The sequence below is a fragment of the Eutrema salsugineum genome, unplaced genomic scaffold, assembly GCF_000478725.1.
Source record: "Eutrema salsugineum unplaced genomic scaffold, Eutsalg1_0 scaffold_5, whole genome shotgun sequence".
Classification (NCBI taxonomy): Eukaryota; Viridiplantae; Streptophyta; class Magnoliopsida; order Brassicales; family Brassicaceae; genus Eutrema; species Eutrema salsugineum.
In genome coordinates, this window is record NW_006256612.1 from 1,634,779 (window position 1) to 1,651,516 (window position 16,738).

General features: G+C 41.5%; 6 protein-coding genes across 6 annotated transcripts; 4 read left to right on the top strand and 2 right to left on the bottom strand.

Annotated features, from left to right (window-relative positions):
* Positions 1-316: 316 nt before the first annotated feature.
* LOC18991712 lies at positions 317-2,307 on the top strand. Its single transcript, XM_006415031.2, has 5 exons — positions 317-892; positions 971-1,101; positions 1,175-1,245; positions 1,342-1,423; positions 2,006-2,307. Exons 1-5 carry the CDS (start codon positions 349-351, stop codon positions 2,024-2,026), a joined length of 849 nt encoding a protein of 282 aa, XP_006415094.2. The 5' UTR covers positions 317-348; the 3' UTR covers positions 2,027-2,307.
* Positions 2,308-3,284: 977 nt separating this feature from the next.
* LOC18991713 (putative clathrin assembly protein At1g33340) lies at positions 3,285-4,502 on the top strand. Its single transcript, XM_006415032.2, has one exon. It carries the CDS (start codon positions 3,285-3,287, stop codon positions 4,467-4,469), a length of 1,185 nt encoding a protein of 394 aa, XP_006415095.1. The 3' UTR covers positions 4,470-4,502.
* Positions 4,503-5,090: 588 nt separating this feature from the next.
* Positions 5,091-5,657, top strand: LOC18991714 (22.0 kDa heat shock protein). Its single transcript, XM_006415033.2, has one exon. It carries the CDS (start codon positions 5,091-5,093, stop codon positions 5,655-5,657), a length of 567 nt encoding a protein of 188 aa, XP_006415096.2.
* A 186-nt stretch (positions 5,658-5,843) lies between these two features.
* LOC18991715 (pentatricopeptide repeat-containing protein At1g33350) lies at positions 5,844-8,081 on the bottom strand. The gene is given in 2 exon segments (XM_006415034.2): positions 5,844-7,652; positions 7,655-8,081. Coding segments are annotated over 2 exon segments (1,617 nt in total). The 5' UTR covers positions 7,691-8,081; the 3' UTR covers positions 5,844-6,071.
* Positions 8,082-8,092: 11 nt separating this feature from the next.
* LOC18991716 (CLP protease regulatory subunit CLPX3, mitochondrial) lies at positions 8,093-12,148 on the top strand. Its single transcript, XM_006415035.2, has 15 exons — positions 8,093-8,938; positions 9,041-9,102; positions 9,224-9,306; positions 9,413-9,492; positions 9,635-9,685; positions 9,772-9,846; positions 9,933-10,010; positions 10,290-10,346; positions 10,456-10,526; positions 10,611-10,710; positions 10,812-10,916; positions 11,076-11,138; positions 11,259-11,381; positions 11,455-11,622; positions 11,861-12,148. The coding sequence occupies exons 1-15, from the start codon at positions 8,093-8,095 to the stop codon at positions 11,900-11,902; spliced, it is 2,004 nt and encodes a 667-aa protein (XP_006415098.1). The 3' UTR covers positions 11,903-12,148.
* Positions 12,149-13,296: 1,148 nt separating this feature from the next.
* On the bottom strand, positions 13,297-16,543 carry LOC18991717 (leucine--tRNA ligase, cytoplasmic). The gene is given in 3 exon segments (XM_024151971.1): positions 13,297-14,105; positions 14,108-15,050; positions 15,052-16,543. Coding segments are annotated over 3 exon segments (3,237 nt in total). The 5' UTR covers positions 16,537-16,543.
* Positions 16,544-16,738: the final 195 nt, after the last annotated feature.

Consider the following 16,738-nt stretch of genomic DNA (forward strand, 5'->3'; position numbering starts at 1 on the left):
AAGGGTTACAAGAATGTAAAATTAGGGTTTCAAAGCAAGCGGAAAAAGGGCAAAGAAAGTGAAAGTCCCTATAGAAAAACCAGCGTAATAAGAGAGAGATGATCTTACCGTTTGGATGCGACGGCTGAGAGAGATACCATCAAAGGTTTGACCGTTCGTCATAGCTTCCGAAGAGATACGAGAGAAAAAGAACAGTGTATGGTATCTAAAAATGTCTCCCTCTCTTTCTTATTTATTACGTTACATGGTAGTTATGTACTTATGGTGATCACTGGCAGTTACCTAAATGGACCAAGTTCGCTATATAGTTTATAATGGGCCGGGGCCAGGCTCACTAGATAATTCATAATGGGCCGGGCCGAGACTACGAGACATCATCTCTCTCCTCGAAACCAATCCCGTCGCGGTGGTTGTTCTGCCACGGCGATCATGGCCGTAGCCGCTCTCTTTAGGTTCCCCCTTCTCCTCCGTCGCAGCCTCCCGTCTCCGTCGTCTCCGTCTTATGTAACTTACTATCGCCGTACTGTTCTATCCGATGGATTCAGCTACCGATTACGGTCGTTTCTCCGCTATTCATCCTCCGACGGCGGCGGCGGCGGCGGTGGAAGTAGCGGTAACGATTTAGGCGGCGCGAACGATACCGGAATCGTTGTTTCGGAAGTTCAGATCCCCAATTACTTGAAGTTTAGCGATGAAGAGCTGATGAAGCAATGCAAATTCGAGACCTTTAGAGTCTCAGGGCCTGGAGGACAGCACCGGAACAAGCGAGACTCCGCCGTTAGACTTAAACATCTCCCCACCGGAATCGTCGCTCAGGCCGTCGAGGACCGTTCACAGCACAAGAACCGGGCTTCTGCTCTTAACCGGCTTCGCACGCTTCTCGCCATCAAAGGTCTCAAATTTTCCTTGTTGATTTCATTCTCTCTTCTTTACTGTTAAATTCTCTCAACTTGCTTTGCTTCTTTTCCAGTGAGGAACAAAGTGGACATTGACGCATATTCTCCTCCTCCAGAGCTTCTTCAGATTTTACCTCCCAAGTCAACCATCAGAACTTCTTCTTCTGGTTCACAGATTGGTCCCAACAATGCTAAATTTGTACCTGTATGAGTCTCTCTTGCTCGATTTAGCTCTTTACTCTCATCTTTCCTTTTACTCACGAGTACATCTTTTACAGGGGATGCAAGCTTTGCTTGACGTTATTTCTGCTTGTGACGGTTCCATCGCTGATTCTGCCAAATTGCTGGGGTTACTTTACTTAATTCCTTTTCGAACCTGTTATTCACTGATGCATTGTCTCTTGTTTATAACTTTTGAGTCATCTTTATGTCTGATTTTTTTCAGTTTGAGCACTGGTGGCTTATCTCGTTTGATACTCTCCCATGATGGTCTTCGTATGGCAGTCAATAGCATGAGGGCAGCCAAGGTACTGTTTACTCTTTATACCAAAAGCCAAATACTTTGGTATCAGGATTATGCCAATAAGCTAGTCATATAGCGCAAAGTGTTTCTCTGTTTTCATTTGAAAGGTCCTGCTTTTTAATTCCTTAGACTTTTATCTTGGGTTGAAGCAACCTGCACTTTATTTCTATGGTTCTGCCTATTGGAAACATGTCTGTGTGTAGATGTGCATGCAAATCATGCTTGTCTTCCTTCTCTGCTAAGTGTTTCTCTGTTTTCATTGAAAGGTCCTGTTTTTTAATTTCTATTAGATTTTTATCTTGGGATGAAGCAATCTGAAACTATGTTGCTATGGTTCTGCCTCTTGGAAACAAGTCTGTGTGTAGATGTGCATGAAATGCATGCTCGTCTTGCTTTCTCTGCCATCTCCCTCCTTTCTTCTACAGTTACTTAGCTATTCACAGTCGGTGGTTGCAGCATTGTTTATAGGTTTTGTTTTAGTAGCTGTTGCATATAGTCTGGTAAGACATCACTGTTATTCGAACTTTTAACATGCTAAATAGTTTCTAAAGTGAAGAACCGTTTTTTTTTTTTTCTGAGTTTTCAGGGAATGAAGCCTCTCAAATAGTTGGGATGTATCGCCATGTGAAAAACGGTGCTTGGGCCTTTGGACGTGTTGTATTGGGGTTAGCTACTGCGGCTCAGTGACTACCATTGTATGCACCTTATTTTGTATAAAAAAACAAAAGTGAAATTTTGCTTTCATTCTAACAATTGTTCTTCTAACATCACACCAAAATTAGTCACGTATTTGAGGTGATATGCGTATTTGAGGTAATATACTACTACAGGCTGTTCAAATTATTTACGGTAATTTTTCATCCCCTTTTGTTGTGAATGTGTTGGAAGCTAATACAGTTGGAACCACTTTGGATTAAGATTTCTTCCTTTTTTGTTTCGTTTTCTTGTTTTATAATCAATCTTGTTGATGGTGTAAGTGGAAGTGGCAATTTGGTATGAAAATTACTTTTTCGTAGAGCAATGTAGTAGAGCTGGCTCTCGTGGATCAAAACCACTAGGGCTTAGTATCCATCAGTTTCTATGTTAGCTACAGTGAGTGCACTTACACGTCTATTGCACGCTAAACATTTTGGTCAATGGAGCAAATGAAAAAAAAACGGTCACTGCCTGGAGGAATGTTCTCAGGTATATTGGACATTAAAAACAGCAAAAGAGTTTGAATCAGATTCTTGTAGAATGAGGTTCTCTTCTTCCCCACACAGGAAAAAGAAATAACTTTTTTTTATGGAGTTGACTCTTGAGAATAATTTGTTTATTCATTTTTATCCAGAAAATTCCAAGAGTTGAGAGCCTCGTGGGTGCATTCTGACTCACTCCTAATATATTTTAAACATGGATCTGAATTGTGTGCTTGAGATAGGTAGAGTACTTGACTTCTCACGTTGTGAACAGAGACTAATCACTTTCCCTTTTTATCTCTGGTATGAATCTTAAGATTCTAACAATGGACAAATTTCTGCAATTCTTATAGTGAATGATCAGCTTTGGTAAACAATCTCATGTTAATGCCTTAGTCATTCTGCTCTCAAAAGAGAAAGCAGATATGTTTTGTGGATGTTCTATTTTAGTCATAAAGCTCTCACAGCATCTCTCTAAAGTGACTTTGACTTTCGTTAGGCCTAACGCCCTGTTTAAATAATATTTGCAAGGATAATTCCTTACTTTTAAGTTGAAAGAAAAAGATCTGATTCCTCACCACTATTTCTTAGGAGTTTTTATTTCTTTTATTGGCAACTTTCTCCTCTTGCACATTGTGTTTATAAGACTTCCAACATCCAATAGTTTCATTTAGTCTGTAGATATCAATGAGGCTTGATTTATCTGCAAAGCTTTGGCGAGTTCTTGGCCAGGCCAAGGATCATGCATCTATTGGCAGAGCTATTGTACAAAACTACAATGAAAAAGGCCTTTTTGACATTGAAGTGGCAGTGGTTCGAGCCACTAGCCATGATGATTGTCCTGTTGATGACAAAACCATGCACGAGATACTCTTCCTTGTCTCCAATACTCCAGGATCAATTCCTTTTCTTGCTGAACAAATCTCACGCCGTCTAGCCAAGACAAGAGACTGCTTAGTCGCTGGTAAAACTCTGTTACTCATCCACCGTCTCTTGCGTGGTAGCAGTCGCTGCATCGAGCAGCAACTGCATATCGCACACACCTCTGGTCATCTCCAACTAGGTTGCTGCTGGTTCATGACGAGCCATGATCATCCATCCTTCATATTTCTGCAAAACTATGTAGGTTATCTTGAAGAGAGAGTTGGATGGATCATCAACCAAGCTGGTAAGCTCGAACCCGTAATGTCAGGTGGTACAAAGTTCAGCCGTTACAAAGAGAAATCCATGGATCTTGTGTTCCACATCTTACCAAAGTGCCAAGAGTTTATTGCAAAGGTGTTGAAGTGTTCACCTTTTGATGCCTGGCCTATCGATAACCTGGTCCAAGCAGCTACAGGCAACATCTTGAAAGAGAGTTTCCAAGTCTACATGACGTATTCTGATGGGATAGCTGCGCTGGTTAACATGCTCTTTGATCTTTCAAGACCCGCAAGAGATTTAGCTTGTGAGATGTTGAGAAAAGCTTCTCAACAGATTCAGGATCTGCACGTCTTGTATGAAAAGTGTAGAGGGTTCACTGGGATGAAGAGCTTGGATTACCCATCTGTGCAAGCCATTACCATGGATCATATAGTAGCATTAGAGGAATGCTCAAGCTATAATACCCCTGCAGGTTCTGTGCTGAAGAGCAGTGGAAGCAGAAGAGGTTTCTCTGTCTCAACCAACCTAAGAGATCCAGTCACCTGCGGTGAAGGAAAACAAGACAAGAATAGCGCCGGTTTCTCATCTACAAGTCCTTTCTCATTTCCAGTGGAGACCAAGATCAGCATGGTCTGGGTTGTTTTTGACAATAAAGATGGTGAAGCATCAGACAACTCAACAGAGAAGCATATGAATGTTGATCATTCATCTCTGATTCATTTTACATAACACTATTGTTATCAATTTTAATAATACCAATGAATACACACGGCTTCTACCGGATTTATACGATATATTTAGTGCATTTAAGAATTGGCTTTAGTTATAGGCAGTGATTTTGCATATTTACAGTGTCACAAGTTTTAAAAGAGCATTTGAAACAAATGGATACAAAATACTTCAACCCTTGTATTGATATCAATTTTTTTTTTTTTTTGCTCTTGAGTATTGTTTGGACCACACACAATGCAGAAACTTGAATCATGGGCCTATTCTTTTGTATTGGGTCTTCTACAAAATAATTACCATGCATTTAGGACATCAATAGATTGTGATGATGTGTCTGGAACATTACAGAAGACCCTTCAAAGTAGCTTATCTGAAACAAAAACCTAGAACATTCTCAATTTCTCTGTCAAGACTTTAGTAAAAATAGAAAACATATGAAACGCAAGAATGTTCAAGAAACTGTATACATTCTTCACTCCATAAATCGCGTCTATATATTCACCACAGACTTACATCTTAACCCTCATAGAGAAGAGAATTAAACAAAACAGGTCATTACTAGAAGTAATCAAGAGTAAAAACCATTACCCCTTCTGCAAGAAAGGCGAGCACTAACCAAATATGAAGCAAAACTCTCTTGCTATGTTAGGTCTTTTCTTACTAACACTTCTCCTCGGAAACATCAAAACAACTGAAGGGTCCTTCGATACTCCAGCCGGCGGTCTACTATCTGATCTCTGGAGAGATCGGTTTCCGGATCCTTTCAGAGTTTTGGAGCAAATCCCATTAGGTCTCGAGAGAGATCAGAGCTTGGCTCTGTCTCCAGCGAGAGTGGACTGGAAAGAAATTCCAGAAGAGCATGTGATCAGGCTCGATGTACCCGGGATGAAGAAGGATGAGGTGAAGATAGAAGTGGAGGAAAATCGAGTTTTGCGAATAAGTGGCGAGAGGAAAAGAGAGGAAGAGAAAGAAGGAGATCATTGGCATAGAGTGGAGAGATCTCATGGCAAGTTCTGGAGACAATTTAGGATGCCTGATAATGTGGATTTGGACACTGTCAAGGCCAAGCTTGAGAACGGTGTGCTCACCATCACAATCAAAAAGCTTTCCGCAGACAAAGTCAAGGGTCCAAGAGTTGTTGACATTGCGTTCCAAGAAGATCAAACTGGCAAACTCAGTTCTGCTTGAATCCAGATTCGAGTTTGATGTCTTGTAAAATCTCTGTAACTATTTCTAAATGCAATAAATCCTATAACAAGCGTAAAGAGCGTAAAATAATAGTTTCTCTTTGCTGGAATCACATGATGACAAGTCAGAGGAATCCCAAAGCTTACTTTCTTAACAAGCAACAAAATGTTTGCTTTTAACTCAGGCAAGAACTCTTCTTTGACTACAACGAAAGAGTACATAACACTACAGTACCAGCTTTTGGGTATAAGAAACAAAGTGTCACCTGTGGAGAGATTAACGAAATTACGGTTTCCACAACTCTTTGAAGCCATTTCCAGTGTAAATCAACAACTGTGCAAGAAACTCGCTACTAAAAAGCAGAGTCACAGCTATGTCAAGTCAATATGGAAAATCTAGGACCTCCCCACAGTGTCAGAGAGAGATCAAATTGTCAAGTACTATATATATCTCCTCAATCTTAGGATGCGTTTTGTCAAGAGAATAGAACTGATGGACCTCGCTATCGATCTCAATCCAACTACATCCTGGTGTTTTATAAGCATTTTGGTGTTTAATCATCTTCCTAGCTCTGCGTGCCTCTTCCCAATTACCCATCTCCCCATATAAATTTGCCATCATAGCGACGTAACCTCCATTGTTAGGATTCAAAGCAACCAGATTCTTAACAGCAACTTCAGCCAAATCTAGATGACCATATTTCTTACAAGCATTGAGCAACGAACCCCAAATCGCCTCATCTGCTTTCATCTTCATCCTGGCCATAACTTCCAATGCTTCATCAAAACGACCTGCCCTGCCTAGAAGATCTATTAGGCAGCCATAGTGCTCAATCCTCGGCTCAATACAGAATCTGTTTGTCATGAGGTCGAAATAAAGACGGCCTTTTGATACCAAACCCCCATGTGTACACGCATTGAGAAGACCGATAAAGGTAATGTGATCCGGTTTGATATTCAACTTCATCATATCCTCAAACACTGCTATGGCTTCTTCGCTTCTACCATGTAGAGCAAAGCAATTGATCATCGAATTCCAAGCTGTTAAGCTTTTCTTGTTCGTCATCTTAAAAACAGAGCTTGCTTCCTCCAAGTTGCCACATTTACCATACAAGTCGACCAAAGAATTCGAAACAAACACATCAGAAGAAAGAGCACGACGGTATGCAAATGCGTGAATCCCTTTGCCCAGCTGAAGCGTACCAGTTTGAGCACAAGCGGATAAGACACAAACTAAAGTCACCTCGTTAGGAAGAACACGAGGCTCATTGATGATCATCCTCCTAAACAGAGAAATCGCTTCGACGAAAAGACCGTTCTGTGTACAAGCAGCAAGAATCGCGTTCCAGGAGGGAACATCACGCTCAGGCATTTCTTCAAACAGAACAATAGCATTGGAGATATCACCGGACCTCGCGTACCCAGAAAGCAGAGCAGTCCAGGAGACAACGTTTCTCTCAGACATTTCATCGAACAGTTGTCTGGCAAGAGTGATGTGAGAAACAGAGGAGGCGTATGAGTGAAGGAGAGCAGTTTGCACGACGACGTAGAGACCAAACCCGGACTTGAACAAGTGGGAATGCACCAAAAGAGTGGAGAAAGCAGAAGAGAGATGTGGCGTTGATTTGAGGACGAGTGGGTAGATGAAGTGATTAGGACGAGGAAAAGACCGGTTTACCATTAACCGGAAGAAGGAGAAAGCAGAGGAAGCATGGAGAGGGAGAGAGGAAGAGTAAGCAGTCAAAACAGCGGCGTAAAGATGCGTATTGGGGTAAGAGAATCGATCAAAGATAAAGCGAGCGTAGGAGAGATTACAGAGACGAAGAGTGCAGAAGCGGAGGAGCTTGAAACAGAGGAAAGGCGAGTGACTTAGACCAGCGACGATGAGAAAGGACTGAACTTGCTTCAAATGATTCAAATGTGTCGACTTTGAAATCGCTTCGGAGACGAATTGACCGGTTTCAGCTAATTCCTCCGCCATGCGTGACGGCGCGTGGTGGGTAGTCTCAGTCATTGGGTTACACGTGTCCCCATGTGCTCTTTCACCAAACGTGATGAGAGAGAGAGAGAGAAGAGAGAGATGGATAATGTGTGTGCTTCGTCTTTTTTCTCTCCGAGTCTATCGTTTTCTTTCACTTTGCGTTTTTCTCGTCTCTCTTCTTCTCCAAATTGACGGATTTAAGGTTCCCCACTCGATCTGATCTCTAACCTAACGCTCTTTCATTAATTCTCAAGAATCGCAAATTTGACAGAGACATAAACGTATATATATATAGAGACACACAACATCATCGAAGCTGATGCAGACATATCTCTTTGGTTCGGATCTCGAGTTTCTTCTCTTGTCTATGTCTGGCTTTTTTTGTCCTGCTTCTGTATCTGTTTGATTTTGTTATACACACACCCACAAAATTGTATTCTGTTTTCAATCATCAAATGTCTGGAATTTGGAGATGGAGGAATCTAAAGTCCTTAGCTTTCCATGCTCGTTCCGTTTCACCTGTTCCCTCTCATCTCTATTCACTGGAATTGGGATCGTCTCTGCATCGCCGCCGTCTTCAGGAACGATTCAAATCGGAGCAAGGCGGTGTTGGTGGCGGAGGAGGAGGAGGAGGAGATGATTTTCCGGTCCCCGTCACTCGCCGGAAACTAAGAGCTGAGCCTAATTGCCCTCGTTGCTCAAAACAAATGGATCTTCTCTTCTCCAATCGTCAATTCCCTTCTTCTAATCTTCTCCACCGTCCAAATGATTCCGATTCCGATCCCGCCGGAGACAAAACCAATTTCCAGTCCGTTAATTTCTGTCCGACTTGCAAAACAGCTTACGGATTCAACCCTCACGGCGTGTCTCCTCTTCAGGGCACATTCATCGAGATCGGTCGTGTTCAATCCCCAACCACCACCACCACCAATACTTCCAGATCATCCACCAGGAGACATTCAAAGGACACGAATCAAGGATTCGGCTGCAGCAACAATCTCGGCTCCGGTTACAGAAACAAGCTCAGATCTTCCTTCTGGGATACGCTCAGATCTTACGGCGCTGAGCCACCTGAGGATTGGTCTCCACCGCCTCCTCCTCCTCCTTTGAACGATTCTCCTCCGAATAACATCGCTCCAGCCTCTAACGGCGCCGTCAAAATGGAAACTTCTCCGTTACCCGATGCAGCTAACGACGTTAAACAATGGGGCGGAGCTAGCTTGGGCAGAGACTTTCCTACTCCAAAGGAGATTTGCCAATGGCTTGACAAGTTCGTCATTGGCCAATGCCGCGCCAAAAAGGTTTTGCCTTTTTCACTTTGCATTTTTAGTTCTCATTTCTGATCATGTCCTGCCATCAGTTTTTTACTTTAAGACATTGTTTGGTCTTGGCTTTGATCGTAGGTGCTCTCTGTCGCTGTGTATAACCATTACAAGAGAATATATCATACCTCTATGAAGAAAGGGTTGGTTCTCTCTCATCCATTTTTTATTCTCCTGGCTTAGTCTCATCCTTGTACATGATCGATCACCTTATGATATAAGGCTTGTGTTGGAAGTTGACATTGTGGACGTTTTGAATACTAGGTCAGCAGCACAACCAATTGATGATGACGATAACGTAGAATTAGATAAGAGCAATGTTCTTTTGATGGGGCCTACTGGCTCTGGTATGAGTTTTGTGTGTTTCTGATCATATATAGTATTAGTTACTGCCCATTCTCACTCTCGCTGCTGATTCTGACATGGTTTATTCATTCGGTTCTTGAACAATAGGGAAGACATTACTCGCAAAGACTTTAGCTCGGCTTGTAAATGTTCCTTTTGTCATTGCTGATGCAACTACACTGACTCAGGTAAGATTGTGGTTTCCTATATTCTCATAAGTTCATGATTCTCAGCACTTCAACCATTGAGTTAGAGATCTTTCCATGGCTACTTTGAATTCAGATGAAAATTTATGCTCTTTGACCCAGCTTTTGTTTGGTATCTTTACAGGCTGGCTATGTTGGTGATGATGTTGAATCAATCCTTCATAAGCTACTAACGGTACCACTTCTTATTTAGTCACGAATAACATTCCGAGCACACTTTCCGTCTTACTTCGTTTCAGAAGACTCCCTTATGACTTGTAGGTCGCTAAGTTCAACGTACAAGCAGCACAGCAGGGAATAGTCTACATCGACGAAGTTGATAAGATAACGAAGAAGGTCAGTATCCAAGACAATGGTAACTCCTGAACTCGATCAGAACAAGATAATTGGGCTTTATGCTTCCTGGATTCTGCCTTCTGCAGGCTGAGAGTTTAAACATTAGCCGGGATGTTTCTGGGGAAGGTGTTCAACAGGCACTTTTGAAATTACTGGAAGGCAGTGTAAGTTGATTGCTTTCTTACCCTTTTGATGCATCTACTGGAATCATTGTTCACTAGACATTAGGAATTTGCTTAGCGAGTTATAGTGTAGTCTCTTGAAGTGATCCTCATTGAAAGGTCTTTGTAATATACCAAATTGATATGACATTTGATGTATGCGACTATCAACATCACATATAGACATCTGTGTTACTTCTGAGGCTCTTTCCCGAAGAGAATGGTTCTGGATTCATGCTTTGCTTCTGTATTGATCGTTGGATCTTCTTCCTTTTGTTCCAGATCGTAAATGTTCCAGGGAAGGGAGCAAGGAAGCATCCACGGGGTGACCATATACAGGTTTCGAGCTAGAACTTTACCATTGGCCTATAATCGTTTAGTTTAATGACGCATCTATAGGAATTGTTTAATCATATTATTCCATTGCTTGATGTTCAATGATGTACAGATTGACACAAAAGATATCCTCTTTATCTGTGGAGGAGCATTTGTTGACCTTGAGAAGACCATTGTGGATAGGTAGTTCACTATGCTTCCTTTTGTTGTAATATACCAATGATTCTGTTTTGACTTTGATCATCATTATCTCTAATGTTTTGCCAGACGACAAGATTCATCAATTGGTTTTGGAGCTCCTGTCCGTGCCAATATGGCTACCAGTGGAGTAACCAGTGGTGCAATAACTTCATCTTTACTAGAATCGGTAAATACTAAAATAGATTCTCTTAAGTCTCTGTTTCCTTATGTATGCACTTCTCATTCCTTGAAAGAGAACTTAGTTTTGAAATGGCGGCTCCATTTCAGGTCGAGGGTGCCGATCTGACAGCATATGGCCTTATACCTGAGTTTGTAGGACGCTTTCCCATATTAGTTAGCTTGTCAGCTTTAACAGAGGACCAGCTTATTCGGGTAATTGAACTTTTGTCATAGCTTGTATCTAATCATGTTGCTGCTTTATGGCACCTACTGAATTAAAAGCGAGAGTAGTGCTTGCCATCAACAAGACCTTGATTTTACCCTTCTCATGTGTAAGGGTAGCTAATATTGCCTATGCTTTTTGCCCTGCAGGTGCTTGTAGAACCCAAAAATGCACTTGGGAAACAGTACAAGAAACTATTTAGCATGAACAATGTAAGCTCCCATGAAATAGTAATACACTTGCCAAGACTTAAATCTAAAAAGTATTCATATTTAAGTGTAAACTTGGACTTTTGGTTCATAAACCTGCATAATCCTGTTGCAAAATTTCAGGTAAAGCTGCATTTTACTGAGAAAGCGCTCGGGATGATTTCGAAGTTAGCTATGGTGAAGAATACAGGTGCAAGGGGACTAAGAGCCTTACTTGAAAGCATTCTTACCGAAGCCATGTTTGAGGTATTTCAGCTACCGCAAAGATTGTTTAGCTTGTTCAGCTACTACTTTACTAACTCTTTATTTTGTTATTCAGATTCCAGATGCTAAGAAAGGAGAGGAAAGAATTGATGCCGTTATTGTAGATGAGGAATCAACAGGCCCAGAAGCTTCTCGTGGATGCACAGCAAAAATACTTAGAGGAGACGGTGCTTTTGAGCGCTACCTCAACGAGAACAAGTCGAAAGATGGTACAGAATCAACGGTATGACTGTAAAGATAATTTATTGGCTGCTCCTTGAGTCAAAATAGACTCATTATGATTCTCTGTGATAACATTAGTCTCACTCATGGACACTCTTTTTCTGAGAGTCTGTTGAATAAGAGCAAGTAGTTATGTGTCTTACCAACACAAGTCTCTCATCTGTTTCTTTACTAGTTGCTAATTGTATCTTCACTTTGGCTATGATTATGATCTCTGACACCTGATGGGTGTTTTGCAGGTTGACGAAAGAATAGGTTCAGCAAGAGCAATGAGCTTGTAAAGAGAATGAGGAGACGAACGGTTTTTTTCTTTTAACATGTGGAGTTTCTTGATTTTTTGTAAAGAACAGCATTCATAAAGGTGCAAGAGGGATTTATTCACTTTGTACAATAAAATTGTTAGCTTACAGATTCGAAAGTTGAATTTGTTACATAGAAGAAAGAAGAATAGGAGTGTATCTCACTGTGTAAACACAACATTTGTAACTCTTTGCTTCAAATAACAAAAGTGTTTTTTTTTATTAAAAGTTTGTTACAGTTCATGTTATTCTCTATTGTCTCATTTTCACCTCTGCGTGGAACTAAGAAGAGCTTATTCATATCTACAAGATCCTGAATATCTAACAGAGCACTCTGTTTCATCAACCAATTTAACTGATGAAAAAAACTTTTAACGAAGCAGGACAATGTGTAAGAGAAGGCACGTAAAGGTGGGATTAACATTAGCAGAATCCCTACGATACAATAAACTCACGAGTTATTTTAAGCCTTTTCGATCTTAATCTTTTCTTTACCTTATCTATTATTCTTTGTATCAAAACATGAGATTCGTCAACTGATATATCATATTTCAATGTTCTTTCGTGTGAAAATGCTGCCGACTTTTTAGAGGAAAGTACTCGTATGCACTATCAGAGAGTGAACTTGTATGTCATTGAGATGTAGTACATGGGTTTATATACACGGGTGCATGATTACATTTCATAATCAAAGGGATTGCAGACATGAATGTTGGAGTATTTAAATGGTGAGTGATATGGGTTTCTTTAACGACACATGATTGACAATTTTGAGCCATAGGTGCTGAAATAATTATCGGGAGTGATGACTAGATATTGTATGACCATAACCTACTAAATGTAATCAACGGCCTTCAGAAGGTCAAAAGTTTTAGATGAAACATGGAATCAACGGCTTAAATCGAGCTAAAAGTTCCAACGTTTTAAAAGAATTTTAAAGAAGAAAGACACAATAACATGTGCTAAGGAAACTCATCATCGTCTTTTGATTTTTGAACAGAAACAAACTTGGATCCGTTTACAAAAACCAGACTCTCTTACTGCATCAAGCCAAGTTACTGTAAATAAACATCGACAGACGCGGCCTGTAAATCTCCAGCAGTATTAAAAAACTTAGAAAGCTGATCAGGAGCCGAGAAAAAGCAATACGAATACAAACTGTACCAAGAAAATTGTATTATTGATAAGAAAGAACAGACGAGACGATGATGATTTGTAGTTGAAACATGTCCCACGCTTTTCTTTCGAACTACCTGTGATGCAGGGAGAACTTCTTAGGTCAGAGGGCAGACAATTGTGCCAGAGCGGTAAGTAGTATCCATGACGGTTGTAATAAAAAACAGATATAATGAAGATTTATCATATTTAACTAGCTTTTACCTGTTAACAAAGATGGCGGTTGGACAGCCCGGAGATGGAGGATTCTGCTTAAGGAGCGAAGCATGTTGACCAGCTTTAGCAACATCATTAGGGTCACTTGCAGAATATATTTCAACCTCTTCAAGACCAAGTTGCCGCTTGATTAAGTCCATTTTACTCTTAAGGACTTCCATCTCTCCAAAAGGCAACCTCTAATTTAAAGCCTGAGTGCCAAGAGTTATTGCCTCGTCCATCTTGAATTCAAGGAAAGGCATGCAGAGCTCCTGAATTTGCTTCAAGTTTTTTGTTGGTCCATCCCTCTGCATTCTCTCCCTTAGTTCTGCGAGTATCTCAGCATCAGGGGCAAAAGAACGCGTTTGTTGGTCAAATTTGCTTTGCAGAATCTCGAGGCAGTGAGCTCTCCATCCATCAAATTGCTCATTCACATATACAAGGCCTTTCAGCTTCTCCTCTGCCACTGCGGTTACTTCCGCACCTTTCTTAGCAGTCTTCTTGGAACCTAGAAGCTTTCTCATTAAGACGGTATTATCTTGCAAATATTTGTTAGCACCCTTGAGAACCAAATCTGGCTCATTTGATGTTGGCCAGCCTGCTGTTACGACAGAGCCTTCTTTCTTCAGAAGCTTCCTCCAAACATATTCTGCAAACTGGGGACAGATTGGAGCAATAAGGCGTGTTTGCACATCTATAAATCTCAGTACCAAATTATGGTTCATGCTGCCACTGCCGCAAGAGTGCCTATACTCATTTCGAGCAGCTTGCAAGTCGTAAAATCCATGCTTAAGTGCCTCTCTAAACAAACAATTTTGTAGGCCTTTTCGGTAAATCTGATAGCAACGTCCATAGCATTTTCAAACACTTTATCAGCATATGTAGATGGAGGGCCCGTTCTCAAAGAGGATTCAGCAGCCAGAACTTCTTCCATCCATGTGAGCTCTTTTGTCAGACGCAAAATTGCAGCATCTGCGGTTTTAAATACAAAATTAGCATCGTCAACGCCATCACCAGCATCAGCCAAAGAAAACCTTGTAGCAGTGGCAGAGAATTCTTCAATAGCCTGTCGCAGGGTTCTGAAATTGCCAGTTGACTTTGACATTTTTTCAGAATTCAGCATAATATGACCATTACACCTGATTCCACGTGGCCATTTACTACGATTCGCCATAAGTGCAGTGTGGTTGTAGATGAAAAATGTCAAATGATTCTGAATAAGATCCTTTCCTGAAACTCGAAGATCTAGCGGGTACCAGTAGTCAAATTCCTGCTTCATCTTACTTAAAACATCCGACGGAATGTCAGATGATTTTGGGTACTGACCATCACAGAAGAGATACTCCCAAACTTCATCATTCATCTGCTGAGGGCGAATCAGAGACTTGCTGCCTTTATACATGTCTCCATCGTGAAAGATATGGGCAACTGTATAATAGGCCATATAAAGAGAAGAATCAGATAAGGATTCCACAAGGAACTGTTCGTCCCAGGGAATACGAGTTCCAAGACCAAAAGACCGTGAGCAAGCCCACTGATTGAGCCAGCTCAAAGTGTGCTCAAAGCCATGCCTTGTCTCTTTAGAATAGAGATTCATGTTTGATAAGCAATCCTCAGCCATTTTCCGCCATTCTGATTCGCCGTACGTTATGTACCACTGATCTGTAAGAGCCACAACACATTCATCACCAGATCTTGACATCACCGGCCTCTCGGGTTCACTGTATATAATTGCCTCACGAGAATCTATAAGCTTTCCCCTTGATAATGGGCTTGACTTCTTGAACTTTCCTACCAACAAACTCTCCAATAAGCATGGTTCCTTCGGTGAATCCTTTCAGGTAAGTCAACCTCTTTGCCTCTGCAAGCTTTTCCTTATCATTTTGACTTATGATTTTCAGATCCAAGCAGACCTTTTCGGCAGCCTTATCCCCAAACTCCGGAATGTTGATAATTGGTACAATCTCAGAGGGTACCCACTCATCTTTCACACCATACTTTGCTCGAAGTGCAGGTTTTGCATTTAGATCATGTAAAGCCATGTAATCATCCGGGGCATCACTAGGCACGCTGGTGACAATGCCAGTACCTTTGTTGGTCAGAATGGTTAACATGGGCAGAGCATAGATGATCTCGTTCACTGCCAGAGGAGACCTCAAAGGGAGTCCAATCAGATCATACCCGGTCAACTCAACCAAGCATGAAGGCTTCTGAGGGGTCTTCGAGAAGTTCTGGTAAGCAAGATTGAGTGCGGCTCTCTCAGTAAGGATAAAGACATCACCAGATTCATTGATTTCATAAGCTCCATATTTCCCATCAGGCAAAACCCATGCGTTTGTTTGTCCATACATGGTCTCAGGCCTCAAAGTAGCTGCAGCCAAAAATACTCTCCTTCCTTCCAAAGGACCCAGTTTCAGAGGATATGGCTTCAGTACTTCCATTTTTATAAGAGTGTACTCTTGAGGCTGAACACCTTCACCGGTAGCACGGTCGTGATCAGCACAAGGTTGGCCATCTAAAGGTGAGAAAATCGTGTACCTCCGGTCTTTGACAATCTTTCCCATAGATTTCAGCTTCCTCATCTGCCACCTCACGAAGGCATCGAAAAAGGGATTAATATCAGTGGTCACGAATGACCGTCTCCAATCACAACCCAATCCATATGCCCTGAGATCTTCAACAGCCAATGGGGGAAAGTAGTAAAACCATTCGTACGGATCTTGGAACTTTGCTATCTCACTGTCAGTGAGTCCAAAGCTGCGCATAATCTCCCACTGATAAACCTGTCCACCAGATTTCGCAGCCACCTTTGACTTCCGTCCCCTGAACTAATCAGGTAACGCTGGTGCCTCCTCCTCGGCTTGCGAAGCTTGTGTGGTGTTGTCTTCGGCAGTGAACACAGGCGGGTTTCCAAACCGCTGGATCTCACGAGACAGCTTATCCGCAGAAGCTTTAATTGGCATACCAGTGCAGTGGAAGCCAAATGGAAGAAGAACATTAGCACCTCTCAGTCTATGATAAGCAGAAGCAAAATCAACCTTGGAGAGTGAGAAGGCATGCCCAATATGTAGATAACCATTCATATACGGGAAAGGGAAGGTTGAGAAGAACTTTTCTCCTGGTTTTGGAAGATCCTTACGAGATTCAGCCCTGAATACCTCCTCATCTTCCCACCATTTACGAGCCGCCACCTCAATCTCCAGAAGACGATCTCTCCTCGCGTGGCTTTTCGTTTCAGATGCCATTGCGTGAAAGTGCCTGCCAAAAAAAATCACTTAAAATCAAACAAAGAAACACAATGTGCCTGACTCGATTTATATTACCAACCATATTTTTCAACCGATTTCACTCAATTTCTAAAAGAGAGAGAAAAATTAGGGCGTAGATTTTTCTTCCCCAAATCGATTTGAAGATTTTCTAAGGGTAACAATGATATCAATCTTAGAG

Coding starts and splice junctions, on each gene's coding strand:
- LOC18991712 (XM_006415031.2), top strand. CDS start 349: ATGGGCCGGGCCGAGACTACGAGACATCATCTCTCTCCTCGAAACCAA. Junction 893..970: donor CACGCTTCTCGCCATCAAAG/GTCTCAAATTTT, acceptor CTTCTTTTCCAG/TGAGGAACAAAGTGGACATT. Junction 1,424..2,005: donor ATAGCATGAGGGCAGCCAAG/GTACTGTTTACT, acceptor CTGAGTTTTCAG/GGAATGAAGCCTCTCAAATA.
- LOC18991713 (XM_006415032.2), top strand. CDS start 3,285: ATGAGGCTTGATTTATCTGCAAAGCTTTGGCGAGTTCTTGGCCAGGCC.
- LOC18991714 (XM_006415033.2), top strand. CDS start 5,091: ATGAAGCAAAACTCTCTTGCTATGTTAGGTCTTTTCTTACTAACACTT.
- LOC18991716 (XM_006415035.2), top strand. CDS start 8,093: ATGTCTGGAATTTGGAGATGGAGGAATCTAAAGTCCTTAGCTTTCCAT. Junction 10,347..10,455: donor CACGGGGTGACCATATACAG/GTTTCGAGCTAG, acceptor AATGATGTACAG/ATTGACACAAAAGATATCCT. Junction 10,917..11,075: donor CAGAGGACCAGCTTATTCGG/GTAATTGAACTT, acceptor TTTGCCCTGCAG/GTGCTTGTAGAACCCAAAAA.